General features: G+C 41.8%; 1 protein-coding gene across 1 annotated transcript; it reads right to left on the reverse strand.

Annotated features, from left to right (window-relative positions):
- Positions 1–58: 58 nt before the first annotated feature.
- smc4 (structural maintenance of chromosomes 4) lies at positions 59–19,744 on the reverse strand. The gene is made up of 24 exons (XM_027027429.2): positions 19,598–19,744; positions 17,615–17,765; positions 16,486–16,673; positions 15,737–15,928; positions 14,827–15,003; positions 13,378–13,542; positions 11,262–11,389; positions 9,458–9,598; positions 9,026–9,176; positions 6,586–6,750; positions 5,956–6,189; positions 5,538–5,723; positions 5,248–5,409; positions 4,755–4,980; positions 4,587–4,666; positions 4,305–4,457; positions 3,981–4,107; positions 3,588–3,777; positions 3,141–3,285; positions 2,606–2,779; positions 2,308–2,490; positions 1,706–1,938; positions 1,033–1,216; positions 59–527 (listed from the first exon to the last, which is right to left on the reverse strand). The coding sequence occupies exons 2-24, from the start codon at positions 17,754–17,756 to the stop codon at positions 363–365; spliced, it is 3,891 nt and encodes a 1,296-aa protein (XP_026883230.2). The 5' UTR covers positions 17,757–17,765; positions 19,598–19,744; the 3' UTR covers positions 59–362.
- Between the last annotated feature and the right edge of the window lie 89 nt (positions 19,745–19,833).

A 19,833-nucleotide genomic window follows, 5' to 3' on the forward strand; every position in this document is an offset into this window, starting at 1 on the left:
ACCCAATATAAAAAGCACAGGTGACTCAGTACTATACTTTACTAGTGAGGTCATGCTATGCAAATAAGAAATTTTTTTTATTAAGACATGGGGTTGACTGTTTTTCAGCCCATCATTTAACATTAACAGGATTGTGTGTGAGATTGTATGCATGTATGTAATTACACACACACAAAGTGGTATCAGAAGTACAAAAAAAGCCAATTTGTAGAGCACTTACATAATGTTTCATAAAACAGCATTTAAAAAAAAAAAAAAGGAAGGACGGTAAAGTTTGCACATGAGATGACAGTAAAATGGGAGATGTGGAAACAAAACAGGCACTTTAGACAAGTATAATAGATTTGTCCTCGCTTGGAAGGTTATGCTGATGCCGGTTCAACATCTCTGAGGACGATGGTTTTGGGGTTGATGCCCACATTCTTGGTAGTGTTGTGGGTCTTGTAGATACCAATGAGACGATCAGCCATCTCAAACATGTTGTTCCTCAGAGAGATTATGATGAACTGAGCATTCTTGGTTTGCTCCTGGTAGGTAGGAGGAATGAAAAACAAATTTACAACATGTTGGGAACTAAATGAAAAGCGGTCAAAATTTCAACAAATGTTTAGCAAGGCTTTCCTTGTTTGAACTCAAGTATCGGAACAAGATGTTATAGGAGCTGGACAGGCGTAACAAACATCACACAATGGTGTATTGTTCTCTCTTCTGAAGTGCTTAAGCAAACTTTCAAGCCAGACAGCATGTCTGTTGGTTAACTCTTACACCTGTATGGCTTTCATGATTGTGTATTCATTTACTTTCCCCTAAAGCCAAATATGTAGTGGGAACATGTTTGTAAATGAAATTCTAGATAAAAGTAGGAGTTTATGGAGCAGAACTGTGGTCCTTTTTGGCTCAGTTCATTCCCATTATAAGACACACAAGTGTACACTTCTCAAGGGCACTTGGGTGAAATTATGAAACTTGTCCATGGCTCAGCCCAGTAACACTAAACGTTCCTCCCCTGACAGGAGATCAGGCACAACTCACGTAGATATAGCAGGCCACAATGGACACGTTCTTGAAGTCCAAGGCAGCATCGATCTCATCCATGAAGTAGAGGGGGGTGGGTTTATAGTGGTGCAGGGCAAAGACCAAAGCCAAGGAACTCAGAGTTTTTTCCCCTCCAGACAGGTTATAAATCTTCTTCCAGCTTTTCTTAGGAGGACGCACACTGAGACGAAGGGAGGAGAAAGAAACATTTATTCAGGTGGATTCTGTGCTGCATAATCTTAAGACAACAAAGTTTGTTACATTTAACACAAATCATGCATCCACTCTGACTGACACACACAGTTAGATAATGTATTAGATTAGTCCTGGGGTGGCTAGGCCAACATTCACTGGGCTGCTTTGCTGACATGTCAACTTCTTTCTGGCTCCCTCACTCAGCTACAGCGAGTCACTACTGTCCTACAGTCTGGGGATTTAGAACACCTTGCTGATATGACGGTAAATTCATTTGATATATGAAGACTGGAAAGTCTGGAAGATATTTTTTCAAGACCTTCCAATTTGATCACTGAAATGATCAAATTACTTTTTTTTTTTTTTCCCCCCCATGCTTATCCGTATTTTCCATTTGTGTACAAAAACGATGTGCAGCTCACTGTGCAGATTTAGAGTTTTTCCACTAGAGCAGAAGCCACTCTGGCACTTGCACCTGAACATGATGCCCTCAGAGAAAGGGTCTAGGCTGTCCACCAGCTCCAGCTCTGCATCTCCCCCTAGTGTCAGCATCTGGTAGTTCTCCTTAAGCTTGTTGGTGATTATGTTAAAGCCAGCCATGAATTCGTTGAGTCTCTGTTTCCGCAGGTCCTCACAGCTCCGCTTGAAGTTGTCTCTCTGGGTGGTGATCTCATCCAGTTCAGACACTCTCTGCAAATACAGCTCCTCCTGTACACACACACACACACGGCATATTCTGCAGAGGAAAGCATAATTTCTGAGTTGTCCTTAAGGGATCCAGGAACATCTGCAATCTTTACTCCGACACCTGTCATGACCTTTCCCCTCCACCGAAGTCCAAATCTGTTCATTTTCACACTTCACCGTCTCGTTTGTTTCCGAGCCGTAATGAACGTAACTGATTCTATTCATGTCAAATCAAAGAAGTCTTGCTTAGTCTTGTGCCCAGAGAATATTCAACACGCGACAGCTCACAAGAAGCTGCATAGCAAACGTCTACTTGAACACCACAGAATAAACGTGAGGACATTTTCTTTTAAGTACAGTCAGTGACAATGGTGGATTACATCCACACACCTTCTTCTTGAACTCCGCTATAGCACCCAGGTTGGGCTTCATGTGGGCACAGCGGTCCTCCAGAAGGGCGATCTCGTTTTTGATGACATCAGGGTTCTTGATGGCCTCCAGCTCCTCGGCAGTCAGTTTGGACAGCTCCTCCACTGGTCTATCATCGACAGAGTGCAGAACAAGCTTGGAGGACTACACACACACACACACACACACACACACACACACACACGACCCAAAAGTTGCATCAAGATTATATATATGTTAGATGGAAAAGAAAGCTGCTGTTCTGGTCACTCATGCTCACCTCCTTTTCCCAGTGCTTGATCTTGTTCTGGTATTCCACGACAGCTGTATCGATCTGCTCCACCTTGAGCCGGACATTTAGGGACTCCTTCTGCAGAGCATGCTCTTCTTCCTGAATGGCCTTAATCTCCTGCAGGACTCCTCGGTGCTGCTCCTGTACCTCAGGCAGTGCCTCCTACAGGCCAGGCAGGGAAAAATAAAAAAACCATAATTCATCATCAGTTGAGTGTTGACTATATATTTTATTTTTATTTTTTTTTATATATGATAATTACATGGTCTTTATAAGTAATATTAATGAAGTGTGAAGGTGTAGAATGCTTAGTGCTAATGGGATGAAGGGTGGTTTTTTTTTTTTTTTGGGGTGGGGGGGCACACGTTATGGCAGTCATGTATTCAGCAAAGGAGCACATGTGCTACCAGCACAGTACTCAGTGCATCCGTAAGAGTCCGCAATATCAACCGCCTTGTATGACCAGTGGCCAAATGCACCCAAAATGAGGCCATTACATCAGGATGTGATCCTGGTGGTGTACCTCAGCCTCCTGGCAGGTCTTCATGATCTCCCCTGCCTGGTCCTCCAGCATCTTCAGTTGCTCTGTCAGCTCCTGCATTATCTTCTTGTTCTCAGCGATCTCCGACTGCAGCCGTTCTACCGCTTCTTCAGACCTCTTCAAGTTACTGAGGGAGGAGGAGTGTTGAACGGTCGCCGTGAGCGATTACTGGTATAACTGTTTTACACTGCCCACGTCTATTACAGTACACTCTTTAAAACGAAGAATTATGAGAAACACAACTGGCTCAAATATTTAAACACTTCACTGGTTCATCAATTTAAAAAAAAAAAAAGCCTTTGCTTGAATATTGACAAAGTAAGTAGAACATTATCTTACATTAACTTGAGCACCACATACAAAACACGTGTGCATTTACTTCCTGTTAATTAAGTTGTAGTTGACAGGCGGCAGACATTTTTCACTCACCGTCCTGCAGTCTTGATGGCCACCTGGGCTTTGGTGATGGCAGAGGAGCATTCGTCCAGCTCCTTGTTCACCTTGTCCAGCTTGTCCTGCTGGGCCTTCAGCTTGTGACTGTTGATGTCCACTATCAGGGTGTGGAGGCGCTTCACCTCTGCTTCAACCTTCCCTGCCTGGCTGGAGGCAGCCTCAAAGACTTCAGGGAGAGGAGAGGCAGGCTGTACTTGTTAGTCTGCCGAAAACCTTACGCTCGTTAAAGCACCATTATCAAACTCCTGTCCTGGACGGCCACAGCACCTCACACTTTTAAAAAGGTTCCCACATCCAGTTTACACAACAATACAGTACTACAGTGTGCGCACACACACACAGACACACACACACACACACACACAGTACTTTTCTTAAAGGCATCCAGGCTCTTCTCCATTTGTTTTTGTTTGGCCTTGTCTGGGGCTGCAGCAAGAACATTTGCTTCCAGCTGGTTCATCTGGGACTTCAGGTGAAGCTCTTGCTCTTCGAGACTCTATGATAAAGCGACATCTTATTCATGTTATTCTTTAAAAAACATGGCACAATCAGATGAACTGCCAGTGCATTACAGCACATTTTATTCTGATCACGTTTGCATGCAGCCTTTCATGACAGACCATGTTCCAGAGAGAATATGAGGTAGAGTACAAACAGCTTTTCAGAGCTCTCTGTGGGTGGAGTTTGGCCGACCTGAATGCTGGCGGTGTATTTCTCCAGCGTGTTCTTCATGTCTCTGAGCTCCTTCCTCTGTTTATGCACCTTCTCCTCGAGCTGTTGTTTCCTTTGCTGCCAGCCCTGAAGCTGCAGCACCTTCTCACTCAGCACACTCTCCATACTGTCCAGCTACACACACACACACACACACACACACACACACACACACACACACACACACACACACACACACACACGTTAGATACTTGGACACAGAGGCCATGGTCTAATGCAGAACAGATGGAGTTGTGATCTCACCTGTTCCTGTGTGACTTCGGTGCCAATAGAGGAGCCCATTCTGCCTTTCATTACACGCCCTCCTCCTCCAGTCATAGTGCCTGAGAGAGAGAGAAAATATTCATTTGTGAAAAAAGAAGAACTAGAGACAGCTTTGTGATAAACACATTAAATTCAGGAGGCTGTTACCAGCTTGTTCAATGATCTGTCCCTGCAGAGTGACTACTCTCCAGCGTTTGTCTTTCTGAAAGGCCACCCTGGTGGCCTGTTCCAGGTCCTTAGCCACCAGCGTGTCCCGCAGGGCGAAGTAGAACGCGGGACGGAGAGCCTGGTCCTTCACCTTCACCATGTCAAACAGGCGTGGGGCATTTTCTGGGGTGGTAAGGGCACCCATGCTTTTCTCCCACACCTTCATCTACAACACATTTACATTTATGGCATATAGATGATGCTTTTTTTCAAAGCGACTTACAATTATGACTGAGTAACTTGAGGGTTAAGGGTCTTGCTCAGGGACCCAACAGTGGGAACTTGGCAGTGGTGGGGCTAGAACCAGCAACCTTCTACAAGTCAAGTAACAACCACTGAGCTACCCCTGCATTCTTCAGACACATGAGCCAAGGAAAGCTCCTGCAAGGAAACAATACATTGTAAAGCAAACCCCACAAAAAGAGCTGCCTACCTTGTCTAGACCGATGAAGGTGGCCACGCCCACGTTCTGTGCCTTGAGGAATGTTACGCATTTCTGGGCCGTGTCGATGGTGTCCACCAAGATGTTATCGAGCGAGCCACAGCTTGAAGAGATGGCAACATCATACTTCTCGTCGATGGCCCCCAAGTCACCCTGGAGCAAAGCAAGTTACAACAATGAATCCTTAATTAGGACTTTATTTCAAAATTAATTGAGAGGCAGGCCGCACACGTTGCTGCTCTGGGGACATTTCGGGACATTGCGTGCGAGGGGCGTCTCACCAGGCGTCCCAGAATGCCTGGGATCTTGCCGCTGTGTTTCTGTTGCATGAGGGCGTCTAGCACTTTGCCGCGGCTGCGGGTGGCCGACAGAGAACTCTTGGCTTCCTCAACTTTCTGTCTCAGGTCGCCGACCAGCACCCTCGCCTGCCCATCCTTCTCAGAGAGCTGCTGCAGCTCCCGCTCATCCTACACAGACACTTTGGATTAGATTATTTTTTAGACAGATCTGCTTTGCTTTTTTGGCCAAACTATGAAAGGTCAACACATTTTTGCTATCATTTTAAGCAGATGAAACCGTTTGATTCATAATCCTTTAAACTTCAAAAGAAATCGGTCTGCACGCTGGTCAAACTACACTCTTCATTGAACATGTCTAAAATACAAAATGAGGCGACTGAGAACCTCGGCACCCCCGCACCTTGCCGAGCTCCTCCTCACACTTGGGTATGTGGCGCTGCAGTTCTTTGATGGCAGCCCTCCTGTCGCGCAGGGTGTCGGAGGTGCCCTCCAGGGTGACCTTAGCTTGGCTCAGCTGGGACAGGGCAGTCTTATGCTGGCTCAGGTAGATGTCCAGCTCGGACTGGGCCACGTCCATCTGCGAGCGCGCCTCGTTCACCGCCTTGCTCATCTCCAGGAGCTCCTTCTCTTTTTGCTGTGGAGTGACGTTGCACATGGAACAGTCTCAGCAGGATCACTTAAAAAAAAAAAAAAGCACACGACACGAACACCCAAAATGGCCCTCTAGACCCACGTTAGCCACAACGCTACCCTACACCTCCATGAGCACTACAGAAAATGAAAAGGATGATGCAGAATGGATGCATGCATGTGCAGCAAGGAATTTATGTAACAGTTAACATTGTTAATTTTCTTGCAGACATGTGACCAGTGAACATACAGAACTTCAGTAGACAGCCAATCTAAAACTAATTTTGCAGATAACTTTCCAACACACATTTCCCACCTCCCCCAGATCACCATTTTATTGTTCTCTACATGCAGCTCAGACAAAATGGGACCAGGTACTGGCGAGAGCATGGTAGCAAACCTCTTTTTCGAGCTGCAGGCCACTGGTTTCCTCCTTCAGGCTCTCCATCACCTGGGCCAGCCCTGCTTCCTCCTGGGCTTTCTGCTTCTCCAGCTGCACCTTCTGGGCAGAGGCCTCCGCAATGACCTTCTCACTGCTGGCAGGGACATTCCTCACCTCCTCCAACTGTCCACACAGACACACGCACACAGACACACACAAAGCAAGAGCCTATTTACGATCGAGATGCAGATGTCAGACTTCCTCCAATTTTCAGAAAGCATGAAAATGTATATTAATTCAAAAACACTTCCCTAGTTACAGGCTAAATTTTTTAAAAAGTGCCACTACATTAATATAATTAAGGGGGACAGAGAGGAAGCTGGATAATTTCACACAACAGACTGCACACATGCATCAGTAGCCAGCATCTACTGTAGACATTCTTCCATGAGGCTGCAGACAGTGAGATGCAGGGTGGCACTCTGCAGCTGTGATTCAGATTCACGTCCAGCTGTGTTAGCTGGACTATAATTCAGGTTGCTCTCCAGCTGTGATTCAGATTCACTTCCAGCTGTGTGTTAGCTGGACTACGATTCATATTCGCATCCAGCTGTGATTCAGATTCCCATCCAATTGTGATATCTGCATTCATAGCCAGCATTCCTGAGGATGCAAGTGGCTGTCCTCTGACGGGAGTGGTGCAGGCCTACTAGCCAATCAGACATCTGCATGGTTGTGCACACAAGCATGCACGCTGGATCAGGAAACCAGGTTGTGTGACTAAGGAGGTGTCTGAAGTCTCTGCTGTGGCCCACTGCTTGGTCTGTTGCATGATCAGCCAGAGATTTACCTCGACATTGAGAAAAGGCCCCAACTAGATCAGGTGGGCAGCAAATAAAATCCGTGTGCGGAGAGAAGAAAAAAAAAAAAAGGCATGAGGGTGCTTCCCACAGATGGTACGTGCCAGACAGCTGTGTAAACCCCGGTTTCCTGCCATGCCATCCCCGTCAGGGAAGCAGGCAGGGGCTGAGCTGAGCAGGACCTTTAATAGCGGGTTAATTTGCCGGTGAAAAGGAAATGCTGGCTGCTGTAATTATTACACAGAGTTCAGAGGCATAGATTATTTTGGCTTATGAAGGCCAATGAGGGAGAGGGAAGGGGAGCAGGAGAAAGGGGGCAAAAGTGATACATTTTGAAACAAGCTGAGCTCAAGCAAAGAACTGTTGAGGGTTGGGGAAAACAGGTCCAGTGCTGTAAACTGATGTAGTCTACCGCAAGTGGCATGTCAGAGTGACCCATCACTGAATAGCACGCAGAGCGGCGTAAAACTGACTACCAGTGGTTGTAAACTCTTCTATTGCAGAATGTTACTACAAAACAAAAAACAAGGTAGAGGGAACTTGCTAGTTAGTAGACAGTCAAGTGATCCTATGGAAACAATTTGTAGACCACTATGAATGCTCACATTAACAAAGTTTCGTAATTTGTACACTCCTTGTCTGACAGTGATGTTGATGTTTGTCATTATTATTGTAATTTATGTACTGCAGGAAGGAAAGAAAGAGCTTGTGTAAATTCTCCTAATACACTGTCCAAGTTCATGAAACTGTTTTTACATGTTCTAGAAAGTTATATTGCGATGGTTCTTGTTTTGGTTTGGCCAGGCCACAAAATAAACACCATAAAACAGAAGCGTCAGGCAAACCGTACTGGCTTAAAATACACCGTATCTCTCTCTAACAATAGCCCGCAAGAACCGTCTCATGAGGAAAATTCAGTCAGTGCAGTTGAATTAACTCTTACAGCCAAGCTACAAGCGGTGGGATGTCTCACCCATGCCTGTAACTAACTGGCTTCAGTGCACCGTTCTTGTAAAGACTAGAGATTTTCAGGAGATAAAAAATGACTTGGCAGGGTGCCTCTTTATTTTAATAAAGTTCTGCAGAAGCTATTCAGAGAAGACTGTACATTCCCCTGCTACCGAACAGCTGATTGAGCTGATGGACACCTTGTGACTCATATTGCAGGTTTTTCTAGCAGTGAACGTTTATGCACAAGTGGCACATTGCTTCACTGCTTGCAGGGTAGAAGTCTGACTACAGTCCTGCACGAAGGCACCTCATCGGCTAGCAGTCGGCATTTAGTTTGCAACAGCAAAAAACGTTCACCAAACTCTGTGCCTGCTGTCACAATGTCCATAAGTGTCTTCGCTACCTGCAAAGATGTGGTATTAAAAGGGAGACAAGAGACTAGCGTGTACACTTTGCAACAGTTGGTCCATCATCTCCACAACCCACATAATCTGTTAAACTAGTTCATCTCCCATTCTGCATTTCCTTTCCACAGCATTGCTCCATTTTAAATAGGTTGCAATACATATTTGTTTAGTCATATTATAGAAATCATGTACACACCACTACATCTTCCCCAAGTGCTCTGCTCAAATCATTAGACACACCTTCTCCTGATCCTTCAGTAGCTGTTTGTGCAGTTTCTTGGTCTTGTTCTTGGTGTGTTTCAGCTTCTCGCGCACCTCCACATCCTGAAGGTCCAGCTGAGTGAACTTCTCCTTCTGGTTTTCAATGAACTTGGTCAGCTTGCCCAGTTTCCTGGGGAGACAACAATCCACTAAGCTGAGAAACCTGAGCTCAGAACATCCCTAAATTGCCATGTTAGCGGGGAGGGGAGAGAGGGTGGGAGAGCTATATAGGAAGGATAATGAGTGTACAAGACAGGCAGTTCAACTGAGGCTCATTCTAGCCATTTTAGTTACAAAAAAACCAAATAAATAGAGATGACCAAGGGGAGCCAACTTATATACCAAACAAATATTTTCAGAGGGATTGTGCAAGCTTCCAATGTACATCTCCTCACACACACTCTTTCTTACTTCTCCACATTCTTCAGAGCTTCATTCTTCGCCTTCATTTCCTCTGTGAGCTGGGTACTTTTTTCACTCAAGCCCTTGGTGTCCTCCTGGATCTGTTGTTTCTCTGCTTCCTTCTCAACCATGCGCTGCTGCAGATCATGACTGACAAAACCAACATAAAACCAAAACAAAACCAGCATTAAACAATTCACTAGACTGCATTCAAATAAATACATAAACATGTAGACATAACTGCACCGAATATTTATAGTTTACGCACTACCCATGCTAGCACGCTTAAAGAACTGAAATGGCAACTCCCAAGTCCACTACAGAACAAATTAAATATTTACATGAGCATAAAAAGTACAGACAAATACACAAACATCATGTAATCAAAAAAAAGTTAAATACTCAGACCAGCCCATATATAGTATATAACCTCAAGACAAGGTCTGAACTGAATATCAGAACAAATGCTCACAAAGGAAAAAAAAGAAAGAAAAAAAGAGCTAAATATTACACTTGAATTCAACATTTAATTTTTCCAAGATCATTTAACACAGCTGCAAGCCCATTATTAAATCTGATTGAAAACCCTCAATTCATGAGCACACGTTTGATTTAACTAGACTTGGGTTTTAATATTTATGTGGTGTAATACTCTCTCTTGCCATCTGAAACCTCACTGCATCACACTGGCCCAAATTGAACCAATCTATAACCCAAGTCTTACGCTGGCTGCTCATTAATTGACAGCGTTACACATTTTCCAGCTGTAGTATCTACAACCTTCCACACTGGTGTTTAAGTATTTTTATTTTAACAGAGCTATAGATGTTGCGTCATGACAGAAGTGAAATACCAGCATCTGTAGCAGTGTGTGCTCCCAGTGAACACAACATACGCCTGCCGAGGAAGGGCCTCACTCAGGTGGAACCCGACACCTCACACAATCTCAAACTTGAGAGTCCAGCAAAAAAAGTTAAAAATCAGTCCAACGCATGCTTCAAAAGGCTTGCCACTACTTCGTGAGAAACAAATTAACACCAGTTGCTTATACGACGACATGTAAATCGACTATCACATTAACGTTTGCGCCTTCAGTGTTCATGGCAATTTGCTACACACTAGAAATCATGTGCATAAAAGCTTTGAAGGCCTAATAACATTTGCTGTGTGCCACTAAAATATTAGGCATTGTCCATCTGGGCCACCGTAGTTGAAGGCTATTAGCTGGATATTAGATTCAATTTAGTTGCATGGTGATCAATGGGCTGACCTACAGTAAACAAACAACGACACCCACCCCAAAAGCCAAGGATTTATCAAACCACATTCTCACAGGGCTGCACACTTCCATTCCAAGGCAGCAGGAGAACGCCAGAGAACTTCTCGACTAACTATTAAGACATAGGGCAGTTTAATCAGGTGTTTTAGCCCTCAGATCAAGGAGGGAAAACCAAAACGCATAACCCTGTGGTTAGTCACAAGATCAACCACCACTGTGAAAACCATCAAATTCAAATCGGACAACTTCACTAGAATGGCATTCGCGGAAAGTTGAAATTGACACCCACAAAAGTTCTTGCCATTTTTCATGGAGTCTGCTATCTAGATAACCAAAATGAGAAACTAACCATTCCATACTCAACAGGGAGACTGAACAGTTTGGTTTTTTACCATTCATTTTTATGCATACCAATATGACTCAAGTTTTAAATTTACGCTCTCTCATTGTCTTTTTTCTTTTCTCGAGAAACAGACAAAGCAAAACTTTACATATTGTTTAAAACTGAGGGTGGGATGGAGGACACAGTCTTACACATAGAACTGGCAGAGCTGGCTCCTCTTCTTAAACACATCGTTCTCCAGGGTCAGAAACTCAACAGCTTTGTTTCTCTCTCCCTCCAGGCCATTCTTCTCCTTCTCCACCATCTTTACACGATTCAGCTGCAAATTCAGGAGCAAGAATGACCGTTCTTACTTAGCACTCACATTTAATTGGCCAAATGTGTTTACTATTGAAAGAGAACCAACTCTAATAAACAGTAATACAATAACTCAAAATGTCCAACAGGCAAAGTTAACAAGACGACACCGGAGCTATAAAAAAACAAAACAAAACAAAAAAGACGACCAATAGTTTGGACATTTTAGAACCCTTTGGCAACAACAGATTTCAGCTGTGCAGATTTAAAAAGAAGTCACACACACTCAACAGATCTGCTCTAAGCAAAGCAATTACACAAATTTTTATGGATGAAGAATAAAATGTTTTATAACATCTTCATCACAGGCTAATGGCCTCAAGTCACAATTAGCACTCCCAACATCTGTATTCTGCCTCACCAGAGCCAGCTTAAATTGAACAATGGACTGCATCCACATTTTCCAAGCACACAGTTGCTGTAAATAGCATCCTTTTATCCTTAATGTTTGGCCTTTACCTTATGTTCATCTGTCCTCACAGCTACCTGTGTAAGCACACGCGAACACACACACAGAGCTTGACAAACTCAATCACAGCAGACTATGCTGCAAGCTTCTCTACCAAACATCACTAACAATTTACACCCCCCTAACTTTTCTGCATTTGCTTATTTAATTGTAATGAGAATCATTCAATTTTATTATTGGTAAGAATTTTGCAATGACTTTGGCGAGGCAGAAGGGAAGAGAAAAAAAAAAAAAGAAAAGACAGGAGCTCATGCTGGCAAGAGAGAGCAAAACTGAACAGGGCTATTAGTGATGAGGCACATTCAGCTGGATCTGGTATTAAATACAAATAAGAAGTCATGGAGGAGGCCATGCTCAGTGAGAGTGCACACCTCCTCCCTGCTGTTTTATCATGCTTAATCTCTGTAAGAGAAGCTGACATTTAAAAGTGGGGAAGAGCGACCCCTGAACAAAGAAATGCAGCCAAAACAAACAAGGTAAGACAGCAAGATCAGCACAATGTGGCGATGACAGTACATACAATTTAATCACAATAAATCAAATGCTGCAACTGAACAAATGTTCTTGGGCCCCAAAAAAAAGCAAGGAGAAGCAGATATGCTGTAGATTCAGGATGCCTTGCTTCTCCTCAAAGACTACAGAAAAAGGATTGGAATATCAGATTTGTCCTTAAACCAGTATTTATCTTAAACTGTTTTTACCTTTAAAACAGCGCTAGAAACAATGAGTGTCAGTAGGCAATGCATATTGAACTCAAACTCCAAAAACACAAGCATCCTCAGCTAGAGGGAAGAGAGTGACTCAGGCAAAGAACAAGCAGCAGCACTCAGGAAGTGCTTAAATAATTAGGTTTATTTTTTTCATTGTGGCATACGCTCTGCAGTACCAACTATGGAAACAAGTGTTGGTTAGTACCAAAACAAAACCCCACACAACCACAACAAAAACAGGCTTTTGCCTCACTCTTTTTTGCCTCCCTAGATGGACAGCTGAGAAGCTGTGACCATGAATCAATACCAGAAGCACAAAATGCAATAGGGCCTGTGACCATACCAGTGCATCTTAAATGTTTATAATTAAATGACTAAATTTAACTTATTTCTTTGACTTATTTTCCCCCTTTCAAAGTCTGACACCCGAAAATAAACAGAAATGGTAAATTCTGCATAAACTGTGAGAGGATAATAATAATAATAATAATAATAATAATAATAGCCAATTAGTATTTTGGGTTTGGGTTTACTTCACTTGTCAAAATTGCCACACACATTAAATAAATATAGGGCACGGACTGAAAACTATGTGGGGCGACCACTATTGTAAATGCAATGACAAACCATAAAAATATGTTGGCAGCTCTAATATTCTGTTCAAGACAACTGCTTCCAGACGACAGGAGAGCAGACAGAAGCTGGAGCTTTTTGGATCACATGTGTTAAACAGTGCCAATATGAAGTTTTAGCAGGTGTTTCCCAGCTCACCTTTTCACCCCTCTGCTCATTGAGCAACTCCACCCTTCTGCACAAAGTGCTGATAGGCTCTTTAAGTCGGCAGGAGCCAATAATGTCCTCCAGGTATTCTAGCATTCCTTCGTCATGCTCCGTCTGGCCTTTGGGCTTCATCATAGCGATCTGCTCCACTTCCCCCTGAACATAAACAAAAATAAGGTTAAAAAAAAACAAACAAACAAACAACACAGACCTCAGACTAATGTCAAAAGTGCAATGAACATCCAATCACACATAAAATCAGGGTCACGTATACAAGCATTAAGACCAATAGCATTGAGCATTTGATAAATGCTGAGAAGAAACAGCAACTCTACAAAACAGTGCAACAGAATGAGAGAAGGCTTAAGCTGTGCCTTGAAGACTAGACTCAAGAACAAATATACTTACGAGCATACTCTAAACAAAAATCAAACAAACCCCCACGCATTCGATTGAAGATCAGCATCCAGTTACCACTATTAATCTGGACCTTTGCTTAGCGAACAGTATGAAAGAATTATAGCAGTATAACATAGGAAAGCAAAAAAAAAAAAAAAAAAAAAAGCTGGATGCATACAGTCACTGACCATTTTTGTGCAAACAACAAAGATGAATCAGCATAAATCCCAAAATTAGAAAAAGGCATAAAGTCATGGATACTGAATGCAACATGCTAATTGAGCTGTCAATACAGGTAATCAGTGTGAAATGGTTAGGAAGATCCTCATTCACAACCAGAGACAGGGCACACTGCTTCTCTGGTACTAGTGTTCAGTGTCTTAACGCTGCAGTTCAAGTTAAGTCTAGCCCAGTAGAAAAGATGCATACTTCATGTGACATTTTTTGCTCATCCCAAACTCAAATTTAAGAACAAACTAATGCAAAAAATTAAATAAAAATAAAATTTCTGCTTGGTGGAATAATGACAAAGTAATATTAAAACACAAAAAAACAGTGAAGATGTTTGACCCCGCCTCACTGAAGCAGCACAAGTAATATTGGGGTTAGACATCATTTTCTCACACACCAATATTTACGTGCTGCTAAAGTGAAGAAGGCATAGCAATGATGTAGCAAAACAGTTCAGGGATCAGCATATGATCTCCTCAGTGACATTTTAAATGACCAAGTCCAGCGTGATTCCACTTACGCAATCCCCTTAAAACTCTAAAGCAGCAAATTATGGTTTGCACATTTTGCACAATGCTGAAAACCATGATGCGCTGCTACAGCAGTCTAAGGTGTAGCATCATGTCTCCCTTTGTTGTTTGGCTGCAGCTCCGCTTAACCAAGAATTTCTTGACCTAATTTTTATTAGTCATTGATCATACAAAGAACAAGAAAGGCCAGCAGCAAAGGAAAAACTAAATTACATGGATTAAAACCCATGTATATATAGAAAAATATTTAAAAGCATGCATAAAAGTTCAGATTCATTACCTGTAGAATAAGAAATCGGTTGTGGTCAAGATCAATGCCATGGCTACGGAGCAAAGTTCCAACATCTTTGAAAGTAGATTTTTTGCCATTGATGTGGTAAGATGAAGAATTATCCTTACTGGCAGTTCTTGAAACATAGAACTTTGTGTTGGGGATGACATCGTAGTCATCTCCTTCCTGAAATAGGGGGGAGGGGCACAAACACATCAGCTTAGCTCAGTGCACACACACAGTCAAAAGATCCCTGCTGCATCAAGCAGAGTTAAGCACAGAAATACCTATACTAGAGCAGGTTTAATGTAGACTACTTCCCTACCACCACATATAATACAAGGTTACAAATCATACAAAATTGAAAAATATACATGAACAAGTGTAAATTATTTAAACATGACTAATATCTCCCAAAAATTATTTTACACAAGACACGTCTATATAAAATAATTTAAAAGGAAATCTGGAATAAAATTACTGAGTTCTTATAGTAGTGTGGTTTTAGAAAGTGAACTATTATTGGTGACAACACTGTGCCCAGCAGACTAATTACATCCTCACTCACACGCAGAGAAAAAAACAAAAAACATTCTGTACTATAATTACAAAAAGGTCTATTAAATATAGAACATAACATTTAAATTTCAGATTTCAATACTAGATATACACAAAATTTGTAAAAAGCTGTGGTCATTTCATGTACTGTCAACATTTAGCACACTGATGATGATCTCAAGCAGGACCTCTAAAATAAAAGTACTATACTTTTTTTTAATAGTGTGCACAAACACACATTTATATTACACACACAAATACTCCCTCACACATTTTCTATTTAATCTACTTGCCTCATCGCTACTGACCACAGTGATGGGTTTTATTAAAAAACATTTTTTTTGTTAAATAATTATGTTACCTTGTCAATTATCTTCTGAAAGTGCACTTCTACAGTGCAGCTCTGGATATCCTTGTGGCCATCAGAACTGTGAATGAGCACTGAGAGTTTTTTGGATCTGATTTTTTGAGCTCTGTACCCAAACACAAAGAGCATCGAGTCTATCACATTGGACTTCCCACTACCATTTGGACCAATGATACAGGAAAAGCGCTGGCAAGAGAGAAAGACAAAGGGGTTAAAGTCATGCTGTCCTCGCCCATAACTGGGATGAAGAAAATTAAGACAGTATGTAGCATTTACCCTTCAAGAACATTCAGACACAAACACTGGGTGCCTGCCAACATGGTTGAACTATTGCAATTTAAAATTATTAAAAACTCAATGCAAAAGCACATATGAAGATAGAAAAACAAGTCTAAACTGTAGCAATATCTACAAAAATGCCTAAAAACCTGCCAAGAATTTCATAGAATAAAATGGGGACAAGACCTACAAAAACACCCCAAAACAAATATTGTAGTAGTGTAGACATTAAAAAGGAGGGTGTAATATGCAGTGATAAAAATGACTTGTGCAGTTTGCTCAAGAGAATAGATCCACCATATAACCACAAAAGGTGTGATTTATTTACATCACATTATGAATGTTTTTAAAATCAGATAAATATATTACTCCAACAGTCGACCTTTAATATGAATACATGTCAGTTAACCCCCACCATCGAAAGTCCCTTAGCGCAGCAGTCGTTTTAATGCTGGTCATCATACCTTATGGAATGGCCCCAGAATCTGCTCCCCTGCGTACGATTTAAAATTTCGATTAACAATGTGTGTTATCATCAAGCGAGGTGCGCCCGGTTCATTGGTCATTGCTGGGGGCGGGGGTGGAGGGATGCTACCGAGAATATCCTCCAAGCTTCGGTTATCGACCGCCTCGGCAGGCTCTCCGGGATCATCTAGAGCAAAAAGTCCCACTTTTATTCAACGAAGCCATGCATTTCAGGTGGGAGCAAACGCGAGAGGAGGAGGGGTGTAAAAACAAACAAACAAAATATAGGCTGCATGAACAAAGCCCGGGTAGAATCAGACTGAAACTTTAGCGTACTTATTACATACTTAGAAATATTCTGATAAAACACCCACAAGCCACAGTTTCAACAAGTAGAAATACTGTTAAAAGAGTACTGTGTTGGGGAAAATACGACCTGTGTCCATCGGTATCTGTGGCGAACAAAATATAAACATGCTTAGGACCACAGGAGCTTTACAAAAGTTTCATAAGTGCTGCCAGCGTCTTAGAAGACACACAAGAAAAAGAACATACAAATTATTGCATTGTTTGGTCAACAATCGTTTAGTTAGTTTAAAAAAAGAAAATAAATAACTTTGCAGCCAGCTAGCTGATCATTTTGACAGTCTTAAAAATCGAATAAAAAGACAAAAGGTAAGTCGGAAGTTCAGGGGAAAAAAAAACCTAAAAAAAAAAAAAAAAACCCCTAAAAAAAACACCACAACACTGCAACCCCTGTCCAGTTAATCAAATAACTTAGTATTCAAACCTAACAATTAAAATAAAATAAAAAACTAATGTATAAACAAACGTATTTTCCAGCTCCTGTACCATATAATTAAAATTGCCAGATTGGTAGTTACGAAACAAACGCAACCACTCTACCGCAATCATAATAAAGTTAATGCAACGATATTGACCCTTGATTAACATTTGCAAATTAGCCAGGCGCCATGTACCTATATAAATAATCACACACACAGTCTAAAGCCAACAAATACACAAACTAAACGACATAACGACATGCAGTGTAAAAGTCACAGCTGACACCAAAGAAAATAACGACAGTGGAACAAGTTACTCCATTTAAAATCCTTTGTTTCTTACCATTAGCCAGTGGTGGGTAAGGGACACCAGAGTTCATTTCTTTAGGGGGTAAGTTCATTTCGTCGTCCGAGTCATCCCGAGTTTGCGACCCTTTTCCTCGTGGTTTAGCAGCCGTGGAGCTCTTTGTCGTTTTTGCTGGCATTATTAAAATCTGGTGAAGAAATTTGACAAAAGTCTATAATAGATCCATCGGCCCGAATCTGTCGAAAGTAGCTGGTATTCATCCATCCTTCATCTCTTCTCCGGAATAAAAAAAAAAAAAAAAGAAAAAAAAAAAAAAAAAAAAAAGGCTCTTCTACCCCCCGTCACCAAAAGCATCCACGGGACTATTTTACGATGCATTGACTCGATTAATTTAAGACCAAGATGCAAACCATAAGCAAGGCTTGTGTCTTTGTTATCAGTGGCTACCAAGCCAGCACTCATAGCACAGTAGCTATCCATCACAAATAGGTAAAAATTACTTAAATGTGCAATTAATCATGACACGCACGTTACAGTTTCATAAAAGTACCCCAATTTTCTTGGGAAAAAAAACTCGCTTGACAAAAGTAATCAAAGGCGGTACTAAGTCTTATTTAAAAGTAGCTAGAGTTCCCTACCCCGCCCGTAAAATATCGTTTTGTGTTGCATGGTGGCCAGCTACTACACACCAAAGTTTCACTGTTCAGACAAAGCGTCAAGTTGCCACTGCACGACGATGCAAAAAAAAAAAAAAAAAAAAAAAAAAAAAAAAAAAAAAAAAAAATGGTGACGTTTCTGTCAAAAACGAACTACAGGACATATAACAGCTCAAGTTGCCAAATCAGACGATTACATTACCAATATTCTTTAAAGAGTTTCATTCTGAACTCGTTAGCCAACTTAATGGCATTGAAATGTTTATTCTTGCGATTACAGATGACTTGTTGGCCAACGATACTAAGTGGTGACGACGTAGAGGTGACAACCTGCCTAGTACAAGCTAGCTACACACTTGTGAAAGCTAACCCAGCCAACCTAGCTAGCGTATCTCTGCAGATTGGAAAGTTCTGCAATGCTCGGCAAAATACGGAATGTCTAGAAACGGCCGTACTAAAAGAAAAGAAAACTACATTTATTGTGCACGTTAAACAGATCATTTGCTGGCAGCAGGAAACGTGGCTAAATTTATTTATTTGTATTAAACCTACTCGTGTCTACACAACGGCGGAGACCCATGGCGAAGATTATAACGTTACCAACCTACGAACTTGCCTAGCTAGCTAGGTTAGCCATGTAGGTCAGCACTTAACTCGTTAGTTAGCCAAGTCTCAAACATTATTCTAGCTATATTGCTTGATGTCCAGTTAACTATGCCAGTTAAGGTAGATCAACTTTCTTTAATGAGTTTATTTAGTTGCAGATGCTTTTCTGTTGTCCTTATACAAATATTGTGGATACTAGCTAACTAAAATAACGAGAAAATAGGGTTAATATATTAAACAGGTTAATAACCCGTCTGCAAGCTACCAACACAGCCTACCTAAATTTAAACACAGCCAAGTTCTTAAATTTATCCAACTAGCTAACCTAACTGACTGACTAGCTAGAGTCCAGTACTAAAATCTCGACCCGTAGCTGGCGGTCGCTGCTAACTTTGGCTAGCAAGCACAAGTAAAGTTTAACGTTAACAGCAAAGGTTATGACTAGTCAGTAACTAATGACATTTCCAACTTGGCCAGCTAACGTCAAACTAAGTAAGTAGCTAGGATAGCCAGTTACTCTACGCCGTTAGCTACACAGCTTTACACAAGATAAAAACGAACATTAACGTCCTTCGTAAATCTATTTAATCCACTACTTAGACACGTTACTTTCAAACGTAGCCAAGGGACTTCTCCTTAGACAAGCGGACTGGCTGATTTCGGTCAGAAAATTCGCTCAGATCGATGATTTATCCATCATATTTATCCATCAATGTCAGCGATAAGTAGCTAGTTATGAGGTGCAAAAGCCACTCACCTAGGCTACGAAGCCTGGTGAATACTTCCAAAGTATTCCAAACGTTTATCTTTTTTGGAAAACCACACCTTTTCGACTGTACTTCACAGTCCACGAAATAAATATCCACTGTTCCGTTCCCTCAGCGCGAGAGGAGGAAAAGCCGACTTGAAAATGGCGCCTAAATTCGTTACAGCCTCGCGCACGGGCACATGGGAGCTTCTATAGGCCTGAAGGCGAATTCAAAATGAGCGCGC

Source organism: Electrophorus electricus, chromosome 7 (genome assembly GCF_013358815.1).
Source record: "Electrophorus electricus isolate fEleEle1 chromosome 7, fEleEle1.pri, whole genome shotgun sequence".
In the NCBI taxonomy this organism is placed as follows: Eukaryota; Metazoa; Chordata; class Actinopteri; order Gymnotiformes; family Gymnotidae; genus Electrophorus; species Electrophorus electricus.